Genomic DNA, 23,591 nt, shown 5'->3' on the forward strand with positions numbered 1-23,591 from the left:
ATTTCAGGTCACCAGATTCAATTAGATGATGGATACACCAAAACCAAAAGCAAAAACCATATTTACAAATGGAACAATTTAACATGTAATAGTCACTAATACATAACAAGGTTTTTATATGATGAAATACAACACACACACACACACACACACACACACACACAACATCCAAAGATAATGATTATCAATACCTGCTACCCAGATGCTTCACTATCGGTCTTTGGCACCAGAAGAATTCAGTGCACAACTTGATTCAACGTAGCGAACTTGACAATCAAGTACCCCATTCTTGAAGTCATTTCTTGATGCATTGATATAGTTACCTTCAAACAGAACGTTGCAAGTTGAGGAGCTCTTTGAAAGCTTGAACAAGGCTTCACAAAATTTGTATTCATTCCATAGTCGAGATTCTTTAAGTGAATGGTAGTGATTACAGTGTACGTGAAGCTCTTCCAAAACAATTGCATTATTTAGAATAAACTCTAGCAACTTAACCTCCTTGTCCTTTCCTTCAAGCCCTTCAAGCTTTATTATCTTAAGCTTACTTAGTAAACATTCCGGAACAAAATCAGGTGCACACCAATCCATTTGCTCCACTGATTCAAACCCTATTTTACTCACATCAAGATGCTTTAAGTTGGGAAAATATTGTAAAGAAAGTAGCAAATCCTTCCAGCCACTAAGATTAGCAAGGTTAGCATCCAAGTAGACTAAGTTATGAAATGTTGGCATAACCCCATAACAAGGTTACCTACAGAATTAAGGTAAGTAAATAGATTGATAAAACTATTTAGCTTAAGGTGGCTAACACTAGACATCCCTTTGATAGACTTCGATATCTGGTTACAACATGCTTCTCCCTGCATACCCATATTGTTATTATCTGTTCCAAAAAACAAATCAATGGATGCTTTGACTAACATAGTAGGGTTTTCAACGAAACAATAAAACCCATATGATCCAATTATAGTAAGGTTCTCTAATTTGGGGGCATTTATCATCACTTTATCAAGTGATATTTCCCTTTCAGACATTATTTCTATAAACAAGGTTATCAAATAGGGAGCAGCAATATCAACAAAATGATCATCCCCATAAAAATCAAACAACAAATACTACCTCCATTACAGGTTATGTGCAACGATTAGACATTTTCCCTCTCCACTTTATGTCAAATCGTTGCACATAACCTGTAACGGAGGTAGTATAAATCTTCCAACATTGGGCAAGACCTAAACAGGGTTTTCATCAAATCTTGGGACTCAACCTGAAGACACAATCCAAGCTTCTTCAAATTAGGAAGATTAACATCATCATTTGCTGTAAATGAACAATCAAGTTCAATGCAAAATAACTCCAATTTCACCAAAGATTGGCAATAAAATAGAGAAGCAGGTACATATAAAGGTGCAGGAATATCTACAACACCACCAACACAAACCTTAATTTCTTCCACTTTTCGACGACAAAGATGAGCAAAGATTGATTCCCAGTTGTATGCAACTAATTTGGTTTTAACCCTGAAAGTTGTGAGTTTCGGAGAAGTGAGCTGCCCCAAGAAGCAGTCGACAACGGAGGAGGGCTCCGAATAGAATTGAAGGTCAGTGATTTGGGTTCAGAGGTGGCGCCATCGGCGGGATAAGACGGAGGTGGCGGCGGCGGAATTGATTGGGAGGAGAGAGAGAATAGTAGAGAGGATGGCGTCGGGGAGTGAGCTGAGTCGATCGTCGCCATTGTTGTTGTTCTTCAACCTGGTGCTTCTGCTACTGCTGCCATTGTTGGAGTTTTCAAGGTTTTTCATTTTTGGGTTTGAAATTACAAAGCGCCGAAGGAGAAGGAGAAGGAGATGAAGATGAAGTAGTGGAGTGGTTTTCACGGAAGAATGAATGCTAAACAGAAATATGGGCCTTTTAATTTTCTTTTTGGGCCAACCCCTATAACGTTATACTCGCTTGTGGAGGTGTCAAAATCACACCTGACCCAACTCAAAATCGACCCGAAAAATATCCGATTCGTATTTAGACTTAAATAGATAATAGATATGACTGGACTTTACCGAACCCGATTCGGATATCTGAATTGACACCTCTATCCCTCAATCTCACTATTTCTCGAGTATCTCATTTTTATTTATTTTTTTTACTTTTGCACTATTTATAAAATGTATTGCTTTGATTAATATTTGTATTTTGTACCTAAGATAAACATAGTCATATGGATAGTTATTAAAAATTTAGTATGAAACTAGTCATATTTGGTGGAGAACTCTTATATGTAGTGTATGTGACTTTGTAGGGGTGAGCATGGGTCGGGTACCCGTACCGTTAACACTATCGGTTCGGGTACCCGATAATCAATAACACTAAAAATGATATCCATTACCCGAACCAATAAGTTCGGGTACCCGAATTTCGGGTACCCGGATTTTCGGTTCGGTTATCGGGTACCCAATATGATATCTAATAATAAAAATTTAGACTTTATAATATAGTTATTATGATATCATTCAACACTAATTAGCAATAACACCACATGATCATGACCAAATTACTAATCATTACTAATCATTTAAATTATAAAGTGATTACGAAGTAAAATAATCGTTTAGATTTTGAATAAATAGATTTAAGTACGAAAAAAAAATAAAAAATTGCTTATCGGAACGGATCGGGTAACCGTTAATTTTAAAATGATACCCGATAACCGTACCCGATAACAAATTATCGAATCGGGTACCCGAACCGTTATGGTTATCGGAACGGGTACCCTAATTTTCGGTTCGGTTACGGTTCGGATTTTCGGGTTTTCAGTTTTTCGGATAATTTTGCTCAGCCCTATGACTTTGTGTTCTCAAATTCAAGCCACGTCATCTACTATATTACAAAAGTGGGGGGTTTCTTACCTTTCACTCTAGGGTTATTAACCTCTGTAAGTGGATTAACAAGTCTTGTAGGAAGTGTCGATTTATTAAGGTCTAACATACTTAAAATAAAAAGACAAAAAAGTGTTAACCTATGTAAATGGATTGACTAGTCTTGTGAGAAATGGTATCAAGATAATAACATGAAGTAACCTTTTTTTATTATTATAATAGGAACAAAACTTGGATCAAAGACCAATTATACACTATTTTAACATAATGAAGAAAACATGCATGTAATTAATTTCCAAGCCATGCTTGAAAATTAAAGCAACAAATTAAACATAATATGCTCAAATGTTGTTGAACAAACGGCCCATAACAATGTGGGGAATTTCCTGCATCTTGTCTTCTGGCAGCTCACATTTGCCTTGAGAAAAAGTGGATGAACACACTAATGTATCACAGCAAGAGTCATCGAACAGCCCACAACTTTCTCCTACACCCTTGCAACTACTGCTAGGATCTGTCAACAATTTTAATGAAACATAATTAATTAGCTTAAATATTGTGTAATTCAATAACATATACTCCCTCCGTCTCTTTATTACTATCCCCTTTCTTGTCGTCCACTTTCTTTTTATTATGTGAGTAACAAATGTTAGAAAGGGGTCTCTAATAAAGAGACGGAGGGAATACAAAGTATATGTTCTGTTTAATTCAATAACATATTCAGCTGTCAAAAAAAAAAAAAAAAAAAAAAAAGACGGAGGGAATACAAAGTATATGTTCTGTTTAAGGGGGTTCTTCACTAATTTTACAACTTTCGATTTATTCCTTATACAATGCAAAATACTACTTGGAAACAATTAAACAAATGAAACGTTATAGTAACAATACATATGATATGAATATATGATCATATTAATAATATGATTAATTTTTTGGATTAGAAATTAACGTATATTTTAAATGCAAAAATATGTAGGATAATATAACTTACCATATATGCATGTTCCTTTATCAGAACATTTTCCACCATTGCAACAATGATGTACCAGTCCACACTCTTCTCCGATAACTCTACATTGTAGTTTTCCCTCAAAAGTCCTTTCAGCGGATATTACTTGCACTACAAAAATCAAAATATGAATTACAATTAATCTACTAATTAAATGACCAAAAGAAATAATGTCGAATTACATAAAAATAGAAAATGGTGATTCCTGACTTTCCTTTAAAAGTAAACTAATTTAGCATTTATATGCTATTATTAAATTACAACTTTGACCGACTTTGATTTGCTTTAAAAAACTTGTCTCCAGTAGTAAACATGTCTCTATCAAATTATAATTAGAACTGGTTTAGTCATAGTTGAAGATTTAATGCAAAAATATAATAACATACGAAGTAATTTTTAATCTTTAGGTGGTATAATGATAATTAAAGAAAAAAACTAAGATTTTAATTACCTAATAATGCAAGGATGGCAAAGATGGCCAAAAGATTTTTCTTGTTTCCAATTGCCATTTTTAAAATTTTTGATATAAAGAAAAAGAAGACACAATTTTAGAAAAAAGTATGCTTTCAATATAAATATGAATTAAGGTGTAGTATTTATGATGCTTATTGTGGAGCTACGGCCCATTATTTTGATCTGAAAATTTATAATATTTAAATGATTGCCGACATGGATATAGTAAATGACCATTAAAACCTTATCAAGGACCTACCAACCTGATATTTTTGTAACAGTATTAAGACTATTAACCACTCAACCCTTATCCACTGTTATAACACCACGAGTCCACCACTCTCATTATGTTAACCATCCAGCTAGTTGATTTTGGATGCTTCTGTCTTGTGCTTAGAGGTGTCCACCGTGCGAGTCGTGCGAGCTGGGTTAGGGTTAGGTGGGTCGCGGGTTGGGGTTTCATGATACACGGCACGACACACGTAGGGTAGGGTGGGCCGGGTCGTGGGTTGGGTCGGAGAAGTTGGACACACCAGGGTTAGGTTCGTGGGTTAGACGAGTCGTGGGTGGGTCGAGCTGGGTTTGTGGGTTAGACGGATCGTGGGTGGGTCGAGCTGGGTTTGTGGGTTAGACGGGTCATGGGTGGGTCGAGCTAGGTTCGTGGGTTAGACGGGTCAAGGTGGGTTAGTGAGTTAGGGTGGGTCGAAGGGTGGGTTAGTGGGTTAGGGTCGGGTGGGTTTGTGGGTTAGGTGGGTTAGGGTCGGGTGGGTTAGTGGGTTAGGGTCGGGTGGGTTTGTGGGTTAGGTGGGTTAGGGTCGGGTGGGTTTGTGGGTTAGGGTCGGGTGGGTTCGTGGGTTAGGGTCGGGTGGGTTGTGTGGTGTTTTAATTTTTACAAAATTAACAATTTGATGGCTTGCTCTTAATTAAGATGCCTACGTATCCTTATATTATAAAATAAGGAATCAAAGCCAGCGTAGTTCTTATATTGTACTTCTTTTGAAATTTGGGGGGGGGGGGCTTGGACCTATCTTTAGAAAACTAAAATTTAATTTTGCAATTAAATTGTAATTTTCGAAAAATAAGTTGCCTACGTATCCCGAAAGAATCAAAGCCCACGTAGTTCTTAGCGTACCTGATTTAGACTTTTCTAGCCACCCATGTTTGTTGCATCATCATCCCCGGAAGCTGCATCATCCGTTGACGACTCCAATATCATCACAGGATCATCTTCATCGTCTTCGTCTTCCTTTAAACCTTGAGTTCTTCTTTCAGCTTGATCCCAATCTTTCTTACAAACACAAATTTGAATGCTTTCCGGAGTTAAGCGAGATCTTTTTTCATCTAACACTCTTCTACCTGCACTAAAAGCAGACTCGGAAGCAACAGATGAAGCGGGAACTGCAAGTATATCTTTTGCAATTCTCGCCAATATAGGAAAACTTTTTTTATGTTCTTGCCACCATTTTATAATTTGAAAGTTGTTGTTGGTCTCATGTTGATATGACAAATAATCATTAATAGCAAGTGTTGAAGAAGATGATGATGAGAATGATGTAGATGCTTTGTGTTTTTTTTTCATAACTTTATCAAGAAAACCAAATCTAGAATCGGAAGTGCTAGTAGTAGTTGGTGTTGCCAAATCAAAACCATAAATAGATGCATAATGATCATAAAGGTCTCCCAAAACAGATTTGCATTTGTTAATATATTCACTAACATCATAATCGATACTTAAACTTGTATAATAAAATTCTAAAAGATTTTCCAAACCTTCAGCTTTGACACCGGGGTCAAGAATAGCAGCAATTCCATAAATGATTGGAAATTCACTAAAATAAGTATGCCACTTACGTTTCATGCTATCAAGAACGGGACGAAGTCCATCAATCTTCATATGCTCTTCGATGGTGTGAACAACTTTAACACACTCAATTATGACTAAATGAACGTTAGGCTCATAAATATAAGAGAAAATATGAGTTGCACTATCAAAAGCATTTAAAATATCACGAACAAAAGAAGCATTAGTCCAATGACTTTCGGTTATTAACTCAGTAGGATCAACACGAGTCTCATTGTAAAGTTGGGTCAAAATATCACGATACTTTATAGCATCACTCAACAACTTGAAAGTAGAATTCCAACGGGTAGGGGTATCAATAGACCATTGTCTTTTCTTAAGACCTCTCTCTTTACACATAGCTATGTACTTTCTTCTAACTGACTGAGTAATCCTAATCCATTTTATAACTGTTCTAATTGGGTTTAGCAATGGTTGCAACTCAGCGAGACCCTCTTGAACAGACAAATTCAAAATATGAGCACAACATCTAACATGCAAGAGACTACCACCCAACAACAAATTCAACTCGGAGTCATTTTTCAAATAGTCAATACACTTTGTGTTTGCAGTTGCATTATCAAGAGACAAAGAAAAAACTTTATTATTCAAGTGAAATTCTTTTAAACAATCCAAAATACGAACTTTGATGTTAAAACCGGTATGCCTTTCTTCCATAGCTTGAAAACATAGTATACGTTTTTGAATAAACCAATCATCATCCACCCAATGAGCAGTAATGCAAAGAAAAGGTTCGCCAAAACTAGAAGTCCATGTATCACTTGTAAAACTAACACGACCATCAAAAGTACGAAATAATTCAATCAAACCACTCCTATACTTATAATAAGAAGTTTGTGTATAACGTCTTAGGGTATTTCGGGGGACACGAGTAAATGCAGGTTGTAATGCAACTTTATTAAAATGCTCAACGTTTGCATTTTCACCGTAACTAAAAGGGTATTCATTAGCAATAACTAAAGTACTCATTTCATCAATCATTCTATCTTTATTATAAATGAAAGGTGTACCTCCGCCGGGTTGGTTCATGTATCCACCCAATTGTGTTTGGACGCCACCCCCCGAAGGACGGGGGCCATTTTCGAACAAGTCGTGTTTATTTTGCAAATGCCGACTCAAGGTTCCGGTTCCATCTCCCGTTTTCCAATTATATGACTTGACATTTGCACCTAGCGCCTTGCAAACTAGGCATGTACACGTGAACCTCTTTGGTTGACCAGGTTGCCATCCCGGGGGTGTGACCTCAACTCGTTCAAAATGTTTCCACACCCAAGAAAAATGTGCTCGACCTCTACTTTCACCGCCACCACCTTTCATAAATCAAATTATTAAAATTAATTTTTAAATGCTATTCATGAAAATAAGCTTTTAAATTTTAAATATTTTAATTATACTTATTTAAACGCATTTTTCATGGTAATTAACTAATTGTAAATCATAGAAAATTGGAAACTAAACTAACTTTATAATCATTAATAATAGTTTTTTTAAATATTCATAACAATAAAAATTTAATTAGAAATTACCTTGAGATGAAGGTTGAGATGTTGGTTGCGATGGAGGTGGCATAGTTGAACTTGATGATTGGTGGGACTCGTGGGAGAAATGTTGTGGTGGAGACGTTTGAATATTTTGCCTATCTCCTAAACCATAATCTCCATATTTATTGACAAATTGGTTTAAATTTTCCGTATTAATTTCATACGAAAAATTTGCACCACCACTCCTTTGGCTACCACTTCGACCACCACTTTGACTCCTTCCCATTCCTCCTCTTGAGCTCATTTTTTTTTTTGTATGATTACTAATTATAATATGGAGAAGAACTTTTTTTTTTTTAGAATCTTAAGAATACTAATAATAATATTAAGGAGATTTTTTTTAACAAAAATATAACTCTATATAACACTTGAGAATTTGAGAACAATAAGAATTTTTAAGTAAGAGAGAAAGAAAGCTTGAATTTGTGTGGAAATTTGAGTGAAATGGAATTGGTATTTATAGGAAAAATAGAATGGATGATCATACACTTAAAAAACTAGCCGTTAGATACAAAAAACTAGCCGTTAGATACAAAAAACTAGCCGTTTTTTTTTAAAAATGGATGTTAGGCCGTGCGGGCCGTGCGGGTCGTGCGAATTGTGCGGGCTGTGCGGGCCGTGCGGGTTGGGTGGGTCATGCGTGCGGGTTGGGTGGGTCATGCGTGCGGGTTAGGTGGGTTGGCTCGTGCGGGTTGGGTGGGTCATTCGTGCGGGTGGGCCGTGCGGGCTGGGTTGTGCCAGGTGGGTCGGGTTAGGTGGGTTCACGGGCTAGGTGTGTCGAATTAAATGAGTCAAAACGGGTTGTGCGATTTGGGTCGAATCAAACGGGTTAAACTGAGCTGGGTTGAAATGGGTTGTGTCGAAAATTTTGGACCCACGACACAACCCGGATTAAATCCGAGCTGTGCCGGGCTGTGCCGGATTGAAACCGGGTCGGACCCACGTGACCCACCAGCCGTGCGAGTTAGGGTGGGCTGGGTCCAACCCGGCCCACTGGCCACCTCTACTTGTGCTCGATTCCTTTACCGACCTAAAACATGTTTCTTTTTTGAGAGAAGCCTAAAACATGTTTCATGTTTGATAAGAGTATTTGTATTTTGTTGGAAATAGATTCAATAATCAAATCATTATCATTTTTGAGTGTTTAATTAGAAGATTCGGGAACAATTACGCAGGTGTAATAGTTTCGAATTATCTGTTATTTCTCAAAAACATATAATAACAAGGTTAATTTTTAAATTATCACCTAAAAATGTAATTATTTTTTAACTAACCACCCGTTTAATTTTTTATTTAAATTACCACCCCTTAAATTAAATACATGCTCAGATTATCATCTATTTTAAAATTTCATTGGATTTTCCATCTGTAGGCCCACCTAACACTTATTTTTACCCTTTTGACATATTTTTTCCTCGGTTTTTCTCTTTAAAAATGTTCTCTAAACTTTAATTCACATTTCCTTCACCAAATTCAACCAAATTTCAAATAGAAAAATGTAGGAGAGCGTTTTTAAAGAGAAAAATCAGAGAAAAAAATCAGTCAAAAGGGTCAAAATAAGCGTTTGGTGGGGCTCACAAACGAAAAATTCACTGGATTTTTGAAATGGCCTGGTAATCTGATCATTTATTTTATTTAAGGGGTGGTAATTTAAAATAAAAAATTAAACGGATGGTTAGTTCGAAAATGGTTACATTTTTGAGTGGTAATTTAAAAATTTTCCTATAGTTAATGTAGACCACGAGAGTGTATTTATTTATAATTTTGCAGTTGCTATTTGTTAAGTATTACGCAGTTTCCGTAGTATAAACTAACTACAACACAAAATGTTTTCTTAAATTAAATCTAAACTAAAAAGATGTACTTTAAATGATTAAGTACCTCAAAAAATAAAATTAAAAGTCACTAAATAAGTAAATAGTGCAATAAATGAAAGTGTGAAAGTAAAACACAATCAAATCATTCATAATTGGGATAATCGACCAAATCGTTATATATCATTCAAAAATCAAAACTGAAACAAGTGTAATTTAGTTTTGCAGAGTAACATTACCACAAATTAAATTGATACACTATAATTTTTTCTAATTTCAATTAAAATATCATGCTTAAGAGGACGTACAAACACAAGTTCGTCATACACATGCATGTTTTAATTTGATTTATCAAAATTTCATACTTTCAAAACACAAATAGCAGTACATTACGTTCATCATCTCAATGGTTTAGTTATACAAAAGCTTAGTGACAAAATTTGTACGAAGAGAGAATAGAATGGCTTGTATGGCTTGTTTATTATTTATCGATACAATATTACTAAAAAATATATCATATATCCTAATGACATATTCTCTAAATAATATCTTAACATAAGATAATATTAAATATATTATTCTCATAACAATATCTATATGGAAAATATATCACATATATTTTCCGATATATCATATCTCTAACACTTAGCTAGGTTGCGCTTTTCAATGGGGAGTAATATAATGTAGCTAGCTCGATCGATCAGTCGCTTCTTTTGCACCTATTAATTGTCGAGCATCCACGCTTATACGGGTTAGCCTGGCTATCGGTTAGCTTGGCGTTTGGGTCTGCCTGGCTTTTACTTGTTTAATTTTTAAATTACCACCCAAAAATGTAACCATTTTCAAACTAACCACCTGTTTAATTTTTTTTTTTTAAATTATCATCCCTTAAATTAAATAAATATTCAGATTACCACCTATTTCAAAAATCCGGTGGATTTTCCGTCTGTAGGCCCAACCTAAAACTTATTTTGACCCTTTTGATTGATTTTTCCCCGATTTTTCTCTTTAAAAACGCTCTCTATGCTTTACTTCACATTTTCTTCACCAAATTTCAAAGAGAAAAATGTAAAATGAAGTTAGGAGAGCGTTTTTAAAGAGAAAAATCGGGGAAAAAATCAGTCAAAATAAGCGTTAGGTAGGGCCCACAAACAGAAAATCCACCGAATTTTTTAATTGGGTTGTAATCTAAGGATTTATTTAATTTAAAGGGTGGTAATTTAAATAAAAATTAAACGGGTGGTTAGTTTGAAAATGGTTACATTTTTGGGTGGTAATTTAAAAAATTTCCTAATAACAATTACCTTTACTCTCCTTGAACAATACGAAAAGATGTTAAGTTTAAACCAAAATACAATTGACGCCTTTTAATACTTGCAAGATGTTCTTAACATATGATTAAATTTTAAACCAAAATAGTTCTTGTAAAAAAAAAAAAACAGATTTTACTAGAAGTGTTTTAATCTTATTCTTGCAAGCAGTAATTCACAGGTCATATCCAAATTGACACCTCTATTCATAAGAGATTGGCAAAAAGAATGCATAATATTGAACCATGTACAGTATGTCAGTATGGTGCCTAAACAATTAAACATACTGTAAACGTAGTAAATGATTTTGTGCAACTCGTTGCCACGAATATCATGATACTCTTCACCATCTTTTTTTTTTTTTTTTTTTTTTAACAGGAAGATTAAAGATTTCATTTATAAAATAGTCAAACGGCACTTATAATTAATTTTTGAGAAATTTAAAACTCCAACAAAAACATATAAAACCCTAAAAATAACATCGCAGAATCGATTGATAATAGCCTTAACAAAAAACTTCATCCGAAGCAATACAATCTGTGAGTTCGCTCTAATTCGGCATAAGATTTGCAGATGCGTAATTTTTTGGATGAATATCCTTCCTTGGTCTTCTAAACTCCGATAGAAATTGCGAAACCTTCGATCTTCATTCTTTAATAAACAAATAATTAAAATTCCTACCATGAACACCATCTTAAGGATGGTATCTTTTTATTGAAAGCAATTAAAGAGATTTTGGGGCTTTCCACCGGTAAAAACCAGTGGAAGCCCCTACAAAATTCACAAATAAAAATCAAGAATGAAGGAGATAAAGAAAAGTAGGGAAGGATTGAAGAAAAAACAAAGAAAAAACCTAGCAAAAGAGGCTAGGAAAAACCCTCTCAAGGGAAAACCCTAGATGGGACTATCTCTCTCTAAAAACTAGAGAGAGAAAAAAAGCATCTTATGTATTATCTTACTAAGATGATATTTTTAGCTTACTATATACTCTGTAGTTTGTATATAATTCATGCTCCTACAAATCGTGTAACTGCACTTCCAGCAATAGTCAAACTCATAGTGCTGAAATGTTGGTGCAACATGAACAATAACTATAGGCGCATAGCACCTATATGCTTTAGAAACAAATACGAGTAGAATGATAAAATGTACTACTACATGCATTAGGTGATAAGTGGCAGATATTTTAGGAGAAAATGATCAATGACATAAGATGACAAAAAGTATCACTACATGCATAATAGTACACAAAAAATACTATTAAGACAACTTAAAACTTTAATGGTACATTATACATGAATAATAGCACATAAAAATGTTCCACGGTAGAAAAACATCAAATTGAAAAAAAAAAAACAAAAAAAAAAAAACCATAATACCCTCCTATATGCATGCATACAAATAGGTGCTATGCGCCTCTATATGCACTCCAACATGAATAGCACAGTAGTCGAGTGTCTGACTTTGCTACAAATATGGTTCCACAAACAAAAAGTAAGACATCAAGTTAAACAAAGAAACAAAGAGTGAGGTTTTAACTATTTAGAGGTACTCAAACCAGCAGAGGACAGCAAGTTACAGATGATGGTCTAGACAGAGCATCAACAGGACACAATGCAAACACTGCAGATCATTTTTGAGCTCACTGCAAGTGCTTTGGCTATTAATTTCTTTAAAGTTTAGATGGGAATCCTGATTGGTGGTTGCAGCGCCACAATCATAGCCGTGGATGTGCTAACAGGGTAGACATTTCAGGTTGCATGTACTGGTGGTTAAGTAATTAACATGACAATCTTGAACACAGCGTAGTCAGAAAAACTTCTCTAACTAGATAGTGATGGCTGATGCTGCACATCAGGTTCGCGGTAATTCAACATGACTTTAAAGTGGAGCAGAGGAAGGAGTCCGTTTATCACTTGTGATCATAAAATTTAATTTAATTAAATTTCCATAAAATTTAATTTGAACAGGCCCTTTAAATAAAATTGATGGAGCTCTTACAAATTATGTAATATGAAAAAGTATTCTTTGGGTAAGATAAGAGTTCATAAAAACTAGAGGGGTATGTATTCAACTTTGAGGGTTTAAACTTTATAATCCAAACGTGTTTTTCACAATATTCATTAAACGTATAAGCAAACTACATATTGTATATAAAAAATCAATTGAAACAACTTTTAGGTTGAATATTTCCAAAAGTTGATCCCTCACAATTGTTACAAAAAGAAGAGGCTTGCTTGTTCTCGTGAGTCAACTTTATATTCTTCAATATTATATCCAAACAACGATGTTTTGAGCTACAATCAAATTTCAGAGCAATCGATGTTGCAGATGATCCATGGATATCATCATATGTTACGTTACTTATTCTTACTCCAGAAACCTATTCACAAAAAATAAGAAAAATCATTTTTATAAGATTTAAAATAAAAAATTTAAATAACATATTGAACATAAAAATATAGTTAATATACCTCTCCAGGACAATCATTATGATTGGGGCAATAGTTTTGGTCGATGATAATTGGATTTCGAGCATTCTCCATTGTGAGATGCTGAAACACAACATCGCTAACAAATCCATCACTTGGTCTTCCCCAAGACTTAATTCTCACCCCATTCTCCGTATTAATAAAAGTTGACGTTTGTACCGTGACATTGTAAACTTTTGCCTCATGTAATGTTTTTCCTAAACTCCCAATACTTATACCATGACCGGGACCACATGTGATATCTTGAATCCAAAAATTTTTAGTTCCCGGTCCAATTGAGATACAATCATCTCCTGTAGCAATGTTCGAACTCGATATTGTAACATTAATTGATGATTGTACATGAATACCATCGGTGTTAGGACTATGGCCCGAGGCAGAAATCGTAACACCTTCTACTTTCACGTTTTGACAATCATCAATAACAATATGGTACAACTGACTGTCTAATGAGGTTATACCATTTATTTCAATATTTTGGGAATTTACAAAACCTAAACTCTGCAATTCAAAAAAAATCGTTGTATTAATATAAAAATACAGATTAATATATTCTGTAGATTAATAAAAATAAATAAATCAGTTTATTATTTTAAAGCATGTGATAATAAAATAAAAGATAAAGTTATTTTTCATTAAAATAGATAGGGTTATGTTAAACAGATTAAATATTAATTTGCGGAAAAAAATAAATTCATAATCACAACTAATAATGCTAGAAGGTAAAAGATTAAATAAAACTAATTAATTTTTTTTTAATATAATTCATTTAAAATTAAATATTAATTTGTGTGGCCCTAACGTCTTTTTAATTTAAATACGTTTTGAGTACTATGTCGAGTCACATAATTAATTTTAGGACTGAGATCAAATAACATATAAACATCTTTAATGTAAAAATAATATATAATAAGTACGTACTAGTTAAATTAGAGCATTACTTTATGTAGAAAATAAATAACTTACTTCCACACCACGAGGACATGCTTCTTTTCCAGATCTCTTACAATTCCATAACTTAGCTCCTGCTGCGTCAAACACTCCACCAGAAAGTGTAAGGCCATTGACATGCTCAAATAACACCCATGTTTTTGAGTTTTGAAGCACTCGAAAATCACTAGGGGCTTTAAGGGTTCCGTTAATAACAAAATTAATCTTACTATTTCGACATCCCTTTCCAGAAAACTTAAGGGATTTTGGAACAAAGTATTCTCCTTCAGGAATATGAATTGTCGACTCGCCCGTTGAATCACAAGCTATATTCCAAGCCGCCTCTAACGCCTTAGAAGAGTCCGAATTCGAATTGGGTTTTGCCCCAAGGGTTACCACATCATAATAATTGTAAGCTGCGGTAACAGACTTTAGGTTTAGGATCTCCAAAATTATTGACAATGTTACAATTATGATCTTCATAATTTTTATTATGTAACAAACCGTGCTACTGTATAATTATTATAAGAGAAAGAATAGGTGAAATTTTTTTTGAGAAAGAGAATATGTGAAATTTTTTTGAGAAAGAGAATATGTGAAATTTTGGAGGTAGAATAATTAATTTATAGATGTTGGATACTAGTTCCATAAGCATACAAACACATACGAAGTACAATTTATGATTATGGATAATACTAGATGAAGCCCGTGCGATGTACGGTTTGTTTGAATTTTTAAAAATAATTTTTTTATACATATATTTATGTGCTAAAATTTATTATATATTTAGATAAAATTCCTAATATCAAAAGATAATATTTTATATTTAATTAATTTAAATTGGAAAATCTCATTCGCCAATTTTGCTTACGTGGCATTTGAATTATTTAATTATAAAAGATTTTAATAATCTCATATTTAATTGGTTACTACTAAAATTTATAATTCTATATGTCACACTAAGAAAATTAGATCCTATGTGGCTCTCTAAAAACTCGGGAAAAAACTCCCCTTTATATATATATATATATATATTATATATATATATATATTAGATTGTTTTTAGTCTAGATGATTTGATAATTTTTCATAAGATATATATATATATATATATATATATATATATATATATATATATATATATATATATATATATATATATATATATATATCTTTTTTACTTATCATTTTATATATATATATAAAGTTAAACTTATTTATCTCGCCACAAGTATTAAAACTAGGTCATAACTCAAATAGAGATTTAAAAGAATTGACAAGAAACAAGGCAGAGAAGTAAGAAGGATTTAATTTGATATTCTTTTGCCCTGCTGGCCGGGGAATAGCTCTGATTAATTAGTTGTACAAGTTTATAACAGGGAGATGATAACAAATTAAGCTTATGATGATCAACTACCAGATGATATGTATCTAATTTCCACCCTCCCCTTAGTTCATACCCTGATACCCGCCCCTTTCCTCAGAAGATAATCTTTCTTTTGCATCAACCCTCACTCCCCTGTCAGCGGTTTGAGCTAAATCCTTGATCTCTATGCCAATATAATTAACTAGGAGAAAAATTAAATTCAATCAAACATATAAACAGGAAAAATCAGCTTAATCAGGATATTTAATTTAAATGTGCAATTATATCGCATTCTAGCCTCATTAGCAAGATACATGCAAAGGAAAACTGGACTTTTAGCAATGTAAAAGGCAGCTTAAGTATCACAATTGAATGAATTGAAGTAATTTTAGGCACTGTCAATTCACCCTACAACCTGGAAAGCCATGCAAAAGCTCCATTGTCACCATCTCATATTCTCATCAATCAATTTCCCAACAGTAATTTTGGCAAAGCCTCAGCTAATTAATAAGTACTACTTTTGTTTAAGAGAAGACCTTGTGCTGGATAACAAGAATTGCAACCTGCTTATGAGGGGTTTAGAAAGTGCAAAAAAAGCTGTGTTGTGTTACAAAGTATATTACCGGGTGAGTTTAAGCAACACGATAAACTTCTTTTCTTATGCATCATTTTAACACCAAGAGGTTCATGTAAAAACAGGTTGAGTTAGTTTCATTCCATTTTCTGCAAAATGATTTCTGACCTTATCAATAAGACATAAGTTACACTTCAGTGTTAAAAGACAATCTATGGCGTAAAATAGGCTTATTTTTGTTTCTACAAGTCACCCTCACCAATCAATTGTAACTTCTATTCCGGATTAGTTGTAAGAGTAGACTAAACAACAAAACCCTCTGAAATCAGATGACTGCTACTGCTTTCATCTTTGACTCGATAATACAATTCATGAATAGCAAATTTCAGCTGTGGCTATATGGTACTGAACTTGCTTGTCATTGGTAAACCCATTATGTTCTAGACATAAACTGTATAGATTATGTAGAACAATATACAATATATCATCAAGGTCAACCATAACAAAACAGAGAAGAGAAAAGAAAGAGAAAGACTTAGAAGTGTGATTTTTACTGATGGAAAGAGTCAGAATTGCAAGAAAAGAGGAGATGTTCTAAGCTAGTCTACAATTTTATCAAACAAGCATAAGATATGAAGAAAATTCAAGGATCTAAAGGTTCTAAACTACTAAACTATTATAAGAGGAAGCTTTGCACTCAACTTGCTCTTTTTTTTTCCTCACCTTTATAAAGGTCCTTCAAACTTCACATCAAAATAAAACGACAAGCAAAGTCATAATTGAATGTGAACACAAGCTCAGTTAGCATTATTGATTTTTTTCCCCCCTTTAATTACTTACATGACTATAGATCTTTCATGAGAATTCAAGCATCTGCATCCAATAATTAATTGCTATAGTGCTTTTGCATTCTCACTGCTCCTTTTTCTTTCCATATATATGCCGAGAGATTCATAATATTCATATAGAAAAATGATATGACTAGGATTTTGTAATCACCATTATACAGAGTAATAGTAGAAGTTAACATTTAGAATAAACCAGAAAACAAATGCATTGCAGCACAATATACCTTTGCAACCAAAACCTAGCATTTAAAGAGGCATCTTTTAGGTGAATCAAAGTTACCAAACTACAAGTTCTCAAAAAAAAAGTTACCAAACTACAAAATTAAGACAAACTGATCAGTAGTCAATACCTTTAGCAGTTCTCCCATATGCTTATATGTTGTCATTTTGGAAAACACTTAGTTGCATATATCAAGTTGATGGACCCATGTAAATTTGACTGGTTAGGTATCCATTTTGTAAGGCATTACCTGATGCTGATACAGATCTACCTGACACCACAACTTCGCAAGTCGAAGAGCTCCTTGGAAGCTCAAACACTGCCTTATAAAACTGACATTCTTTCCACACTTCATATGCCTTTTGTAGTACATCCTTGAGATCAAATTTTTCCTCGATATGAACATGTAACCGAAGCTTTTCCAAAACATTTGCATTACTCAAAATGTATGCCAATAATTCGAGTTCATTGCTAGTCCCCTTAAGTCTTCCTATCTCTATAGTCTTGAGCTTACTCACCAAACAATTTGGAATAGAATGTACATCACACCACATACTCTGTGCATAGGGGGGATCAACGGTCATATCCACCTTAAGATGCTCTAAGTTGGGAAAGCATTGCAAGTAATATAGCAAATCAGTCCAACCACTCATTCCAACATCAGTAAAGCCTGTTTCAAGATGAATTAGATTACGAAAGATTGGTAGATACGCATCACCCCCATAATCAAGGTAAGGCAAGATATTAGTATCCCTGTCTGCCATTAGCTTAAGATGGCTAACACTAAACATTTTGCCAACAAATTTGCACATATGCTGAAGATAATCTTCATCGTCAACCTCATCAGCTTCATCATCATCTATCCATTTACTCAAGTCGATCTCTGCATTGACTAATGTAGTTGGATATCGGATAAAGTAGTAAAATGAAGTGCAATCACTTATACTAAGATTTTCCAATTTGGGTGCATCAAAATATATTTTGGCACGTTGCATCATACTCGAAAACCCCAATATATGTATATAGAATGACTTCAAATTGGGAGCAGATATTCTCAGAGAAGGCGCATTCTTTTTTTTTTTTTTTTTGGTGTTTAGAGAGCCACAGGGTGAGAATCGATCCCAAGATCTCTTGAAACCAGGAGTGAAGCTCTAACCACTTGAGCTACCCCTCACTCTCATAGAGAAGGCGCATTCTTGGGTTCCAATAATTCGACATGCAAACATAAATATTCTAACAATGGACAAGACGTAAATAGAGTTTCAAACCAAAAAGGAATATGAACAATGTAACACAATACAAGCTTCTTCAAATTAGGAAGTTGAAACCCTAGATTATTAAGGGGTTTTTCCAGCTTAAACATACCCTCTAATCTCAAAACTACCAGAAATTGGGAATTGAACAAACAAGAAGGTACACGATAATACCCTTCTGAAATTGTATACTCGATACTGATTTCCTCCACATTTTGGCGGGAAAATTGACGAAAGTACGAATTCAATAAATCAAAGTTAAGGTAGTAGGATAACTTTGAAAAGTCGAGATTAATGATGCGGAGATGATTCCGATGAGTCAGTTGCCGGAAGATGTGGGCGACGGTGGTGAATTGGAGGCGGGTGACGGTGGTCCAGAGGTGGCGCCAACGGTGGGATAAGACGGAGGTGGTGGCGGCGGAATTGATTGGGAGGAGAGAGAGAATGTCGGTGAGAATGGCGTCGGGAAGTGAACTCAATCTGTCTTCTTCGGTTGATCTTCTGGTTCGTTTTCTGATGTAGTGTTTCAGGATTTTGCTATCACCCATTCTCAAGATTTGTATCACTAATCTCTCAGTATTTTTTTGATCTTCTCGTTTCGTCAAAAAAAGAAGGCAAGAGAAAAGAGGGTATCCACTATCTAGTCAATTTCCTTTGACCAACAAATAGTCAAAATCAAGTGAGTATGAATGTATGATCTCTAACTGCTGGGTCTTGGGTCTAGGGGTGTGCATAAATCGGTCCAACCGTATTTAGACTTGGAATGGATCGGATTAGATCAATGGATTTCAGTCTGGTCCAATGTACAAGAAAATGAAGATTTTGGATTTTTGGCCCAGTCTAAACCGGATGATCTGGTTTGGACTTAAAACTCGAGTTATTTTTATTTTTGCTGAACTTTTGTAGTATGCTAAGTACTTAAATAGTATAATAAAATGTATTAACTGTACTGTAGTACTTGTAATCCTTATAGATGTTGACTTATTGTTTTAAACTTAGGGTCTGTTCAAATTGACTGAACTTAGTTGAACTTATTGGAGTTGAAATGAACTAAACTGAAATTATTGGAATTGAACTAAACTGAACTGAAAATAAGCTGAAGAAAACAGACCCTTAAATGGCCTTCTTACTAGGCTTAGATCAAGTGCTACTCATAATATGTTACTCCCTCCGTCCCTTATTGATAGTTCCTTATGGTCAATTATTAATCCCAAATTGATAGTCCCATTTGCTTTTTTTAAAGTACCATTAATATCAAATTTTTACTATAATTCCCTTCAATTTGTAACAATATTTGTGCAAATTTAACTTTTCCATATTAATTTTTGCTTTCTTATATACTTTTATTACTTTTTCTCTCTACTTTTTTGCATACCCAATGTAAATTTTTCTTTTCAATTTACTTTTACTGCTTTTATTTATGTTTATTAATTCCCGTGAAAATTGCCCATAAGGGATTATCAATAAGGGACGGAGGGAGTATGTAATTATGGTAATCCATAGTTATTATGTATACCATGGCATAGAAATAGGTGCACCACGTCTACAATATGAACATTTTACAAAAAAAAAAAAAAAAAAATTATTTTAAAAAAATATGAACACATCACAAAAAATGAACATAAACATCCAATTTTAAATGTTCATATTTTACGATTATTTGTGAACCACTACTATTTGAGGTGGGTGAACACCGAGTTTGAGGCAGGTGATGTTGGTCCAGAGGTGGCGCCAACAGTGGAATTAGACGGAGGTGGGGCGGCGGAATGGATTGAGAGGCGAGAGAGAATGTCATTGAGAATGGCATCGGGGAGTGAACTCAGTCTATCTTCTTCTTCCTCGTTCGTCCACCTTTTACACCGTCGCGAGCTTTGTCCCATGATTTCGTACGTATATTGTGAGAGGAGATATATTTACACATTAATCTCAGAGGTGAATTTGAATTTTCTCATTTGAAAAGGAAGAATAAAATTATTGATTATTATTGTACTGAAATTAAATTTATTTTTACAAATTTATTAATTTTCCTTTTGATTTATTTTTAAATGCGATTGGAATGTATGTACCTTTCTTTATGGACATCCATAAAATCGTTTTCCTGGATTTTTATTAGACTTTCAAACACTTTTCACAATTGTAGGCAGATTATGCTCGCTAAACATCCTACCATGACCACCAATGATTGTTTGCTTTTTTCCTGAACGATGAACAAGAGGTTGAGCTCGAGCTCGTGGTAATTTTAGTCGCTCAATTTCAGAAATCTATTTAGGGTTTGATTTGGGGATTTTGATTGAAGTGAAATTGAATAAAAGAAAAGGACAGGTGATTAATAGAGAGATACTAATTAAAATGCATTTAAAAATTATTTAAAAAAGGAAAAATAATTAAATAATAAGTATGGACTATTTCTGAGAGAATCTCAGGTGGCAACACTCATTAATGATGTTTCATGCACCTTATTATATAGGTCATGCTTAATGATTGTAAGACTCCGTTAAAAAATGTCCATTGGCCACTAGATTAATTGTCTTCTAACACGAGAGAATTCCATAAATATACCCTCCATTCGACCATTACTAAATAATTGACATAGTTAGATTTAACAAATATGACATTACACTATGTTGACCTTATATATTGATTAAATTATTAGTAGAAAATTATTAAAAAGTTTATATTTTCCTTTTTTTTTTGGAAGACTTCCAATGTTTTTTTTTTTGACCAAATAACTTTCCTTTGTTAAATGAATGTGATTTTTTTTTTCATGTCAAATCTACGTTGAGGATTTTTTTTGGATATTGTAATTAAGTCAACAATAGTTTTGTCAATTTGGCTTAATAATTACAATACGTATAATATTATTCTACTTCATATGTTACACGTGAATTAAGGTGTTTTCTTTTAAACTTGACAATTTTGGAACTTTCTTTTATTTTTTATGGAGACAATTTTGGAAACTTAAGTACATTATAAATAATTAAGGATCTTGGCCCTGTTCTCTTCACCAAATAATATTAAGTAAAAATAATTTCAGTTCAGTAAAATTAATTTCAGTTCAGTAAAATTCAGTTCATTTTAGTAAAATTCAGTTTTCTTAAAAAAACAATTATAATTGAAAATCAGTAAAAGTAATTTCAGTTCAGCAAAAATAATTTCAGTTCAGTAAAATTAATTTAAGTACAGTAAAAATAATTTAAGTTCAGCAAAAATAATTTCAGTTCAATAAAAATAATTTCAGTTCAGCAAAATTAAGGTGAAGAGAACAGGGCCTAAGTATATTATAATTTTATTGCATCTAAAAAGTATACTTGGTATTATAATTTTATTCTACCTCCTATGTTACACGTCAAATCTACTTTTCTATGTAATGTTTTTCAAAAATATTGTTGATTATAATTTCCGTGAATTTGAATATATGAGTAAATTGGTGATTTAAATGTTTATATAATTCATGGTGATTTTTAAATGAAGTTTCCATTTATATATTTCAATTTATTAGTACTCGTATCCTTTAATATTCCATTTTTATTTCTTTTTTCATTATGTAAAAAGTTTATTTTTCATTTTAAAATTAACTTAGGTTATTATGGGTATGGGTATTTTTATTTCATAGTTTTATAAAGGGTTTTTTTTTTTTTTTTGTATTTTTTTTTTCTGTTTTCCAAAAATGTTGTTAACAGGGATAAGACTGATAACCATGATTATTCTGTATTTTGTATAATTAGAAGATATATTTTTCCTAGAAGATGTATCTCCCAAAATTAGAAGATATACTTAACCATATTAGGAGATACTGATATACTCAATATTTTGCTTAAATTAGGAGAAGTTTGTTTACATATTTGTTCTGTTGTATATATGCACTTGCATTGTTTCGGGGTTTTTTGATGTGTCCTGCGGGAGAGTTACAATTCCAAGAATGCCCTTCGACGCCTGTGCCTGCAAAATCACGAAGACTCCTAGGGGTAGGAGCTCCGCCTCCGACGATCAAGTTAGTAAAGATACGGGAGGTAGAATGCACGTAATGTAGAAGTTACTTCTCGCGTAATGGGAGAATTCTGCAATTAATATTGCTCGGGGTAAGTGTTTTTCTTTTTGAGGAGTATTCAATGTGAACAACAAATGTTCCAGCCTCCCATTAATGAGGGTCCTTCCACTATTTATAGTGGGGAAGGGATGGTTTCCCTTTTAGGGTTTAGAGGACACGTGTCAGCAGAGGATTGGAGCCCTGCTGACCAACGGCTGGATGCCACGTGTCACTAGGCCATTGGGCCACGTGTTTAGGGTATTTTTACCCCAAACATTTGCCCCTCACTGGTGCTGACGTGGCAGGGTGCCACGTGGCGCCGGTGAAAGGTTTTTTTTTTTTTTTTTTTTACAACTCTTCAGATTCTTTTTGAAGGATGGAAAAGCAGAAGGCGAAGAGTCACGACTTTTCACCTTCTGGGACAAATTCTAAAAATAGGAGAAGATGTCCCCCGAGCTCTCATTTACAAACTTTGCCAAATTTCTGAAAATTTGAGAGCAGCCGACAATTTGAGAGTTGAGAGCATTCGGAGTTGAGATTCGTTGAGAGCAACCGGTCTACAGACCGTCTGGGTCGTTGCAAGCTAGCCAAAGGTTTTCGAGAGGGTAATCAGAGAAACCCAGCCGGATTTTGAACCGCCTGCGTCTTCGCAAGCATCCCAAAGAATTTCCAGATTTTCTTCTAGGTACCGTCTTTATTCTTTCTAGCTTTTTCATGTATTTCCGTTTGAGTCTTTTACTCGCATTTTTGTTCATTGGTCCCATAAGTAGATGGACCCCTTATACCCATACCCGGAACCTAGCTGTGAACTCAGCCGGTTTATTAGTACGGCTGAGTCTAGAACTGGGTCTGCCGCCTCTGTTCTTTGGGACAACCCTTTTTCAACACCCATATCGACCGACTCTGTGTCTGTGCAGGACACAATGGCCAGAATCCGGTCTACTGCCAGAGATCCCAACTACAGAAGTGGGAGCTCAGATGAGCAGCCGCCTGAGGTCCCAGCTTCAGGCGGTGAAGTAGA

The 23,591-nt window shown here is 34.0% G+C and overlaps 4 protein-coding genes across 4 annotated transcripts; all 4 read right to left on the bottom strand.

Annotated features, from left to right (window-relative positions):
* Positions 1-210: 210 nt before the first annotated feature.
* Positions 211-732, bottom strand: LOC110683915 (putative FBD-associated F-box protein At5g56820). Its single transcript, XM_021860319.1, has one exon. The coding sequence runs from the start codon at positions 730-732 to the stop codon at positions 211-213; it is 522 nt and encodes a 173-aa protein (XP_021716011.1).
* A 2,318-nt stretch (positions 733-3,050) lies between these two features.
* Positions 3,051-4,516, bottom strand: LOC110683689. Its single transcript, XM_021860078.1, has 3 exons — positions 4,333-4,516; positions 3,864-3,992; positions 3,051-3,386 (listed from the first exon to the last, which is right to left on the bottom strand). Exons 1-3 carry the CDS (start codon positions 4,388-4,390, stop codon positions 3,214-3,216), a joined length of 360 nt encoding a protein of 119 aa, XP_021715770.1. The 5' UTR covers positions 4,391-4,516; the 3' UTR covers positions 3,051-3,213.
* Positions 4,517-12,960: 8,444 nt separating this feature from the next.
* Positions 12,961-14,765, bottom strand: LOC110683916 (polygalacturonase-like). Its single transcript, XM_021860321.1, has 3 exons — positions 14,319-14,765; positions 13,335-13,853; positions 12,961-13,243 (listed from the first exon to the last, which is right to left on the bottom strand). The coding sequence occupies exons 1-3, from the start codon at positions 14,763-14,765 to the stop codon at positions 13,022-13,024; spliced, it is 1,188 nt and encodes a 395-aa protein (XP_021716013.1). The 3' UTR covers positions 12,961-13,021.
* Positions 14,766-17,330: 2,565 nt separating this feature from the next.
* Positions 17,331-19,148, bottom strand: LOC110683917 (F-box/FBD/LRR-repeat protein At5g56420-like). Its single transcript, XM_021860322.1, has 2 exons — positions 18,471-19,148; positions 17,331-18,360 (listed from the first exon to the last, which is right to left on the bottom strand). Exons 1-2 carry the CDS (start codon positions 19,089-19,091, stop codon positions 17,482-17,484), a joined length of 1,500 nt encoding a protein of 499 aa, XP_021716014.1. The 5' UTR covers positions 19,092-19,148; the 3' UTR covers positions 17,331-17,481.
* Positions 19,149-23,591: the final 4,443 nt, after the last annotated feature.

The sequence above is a fragment of the Chenopodium quinoa genome, unplaced genomic scaffold (genome assembly GCF_001683475.1).
Source record: "Chenopodium quinoa cultivar QQ74 unplaced genomic scaffold, ASM168347v1, whole genome shotgun sequence".
In the NCBI taxonomy this organism is placed as follows: Eukaryota; Viridiplantae; Streptophyta; class Magnoliopsida; order Caryophyllales; family Amaranthaceae; genus Chenopodium; species Chenopodium quinoa.

Bases quoted from the DNA above. Each gene is read 5' to 3' on its own strand.
- LOC110683915 (XM_021860319.1), bottom strand. From the start codon at position 732: ATGCCAACATTTCATAACTTAGTCTACTTGGATGCTAACCTTGCTAAT.
- LOC110683917 (XM_021860322.1), bottom strand. From the start codon at position 19,091: ATGGGTGATAGCAAAATCCTGAAACACTACATCAGAAAACGAACCAGA. The intron at 18,361-18,470 runs TGAGAGTGAGGG...AAAAAAAAAAAG, and splicing joins CCAAGAATGCGCCTTCTCTA to AATGCGCCTTCTCTGAGAAT.
- LOC110683916 (XM_021860321.1), bottom strand. From the start codon at position 14,765: ATGAAGATCATAATTGTAACATTGTCAATAATTTTGGAGATCCTAAAC. The intron at 13,854-14,318 runs GTAAGTTATTTA...TTTGAATTGCAG, and splicing joins CATGTCCTCGTGGTGTGGAA to AGTTTAGGTTTTGTAAATTC. The intron at 13,244-13,334 runs GTATATTAACTA...TTTTGTGAATAG, and splicing joins ATAATGATTGTCCTGGAGAG to GTTTCTGGAGTAAGAATAAG.
- LOC110683689 (XM_021860078.1), bottom strand. From the start codon at position 4,390: ATGGCAATTGGAAACAAGAAAAATCTTTTGGCCATCTTTGCCATCCTT. The intron at 3,993-4,332 runs GTAATTAAAATC...TGATTTTTGTAG, and splicing joins TGCCATCCTTGCATTATTAG to TGCAAGTAATATCCGCTGAA. The intron at 3,387-3,863 runs GTAAGTTATATT...AATTGTTGACAG, and splicing joins TAAAGGAACATGCATATATG to ATCCTAGCAGTAGTTGCAAG.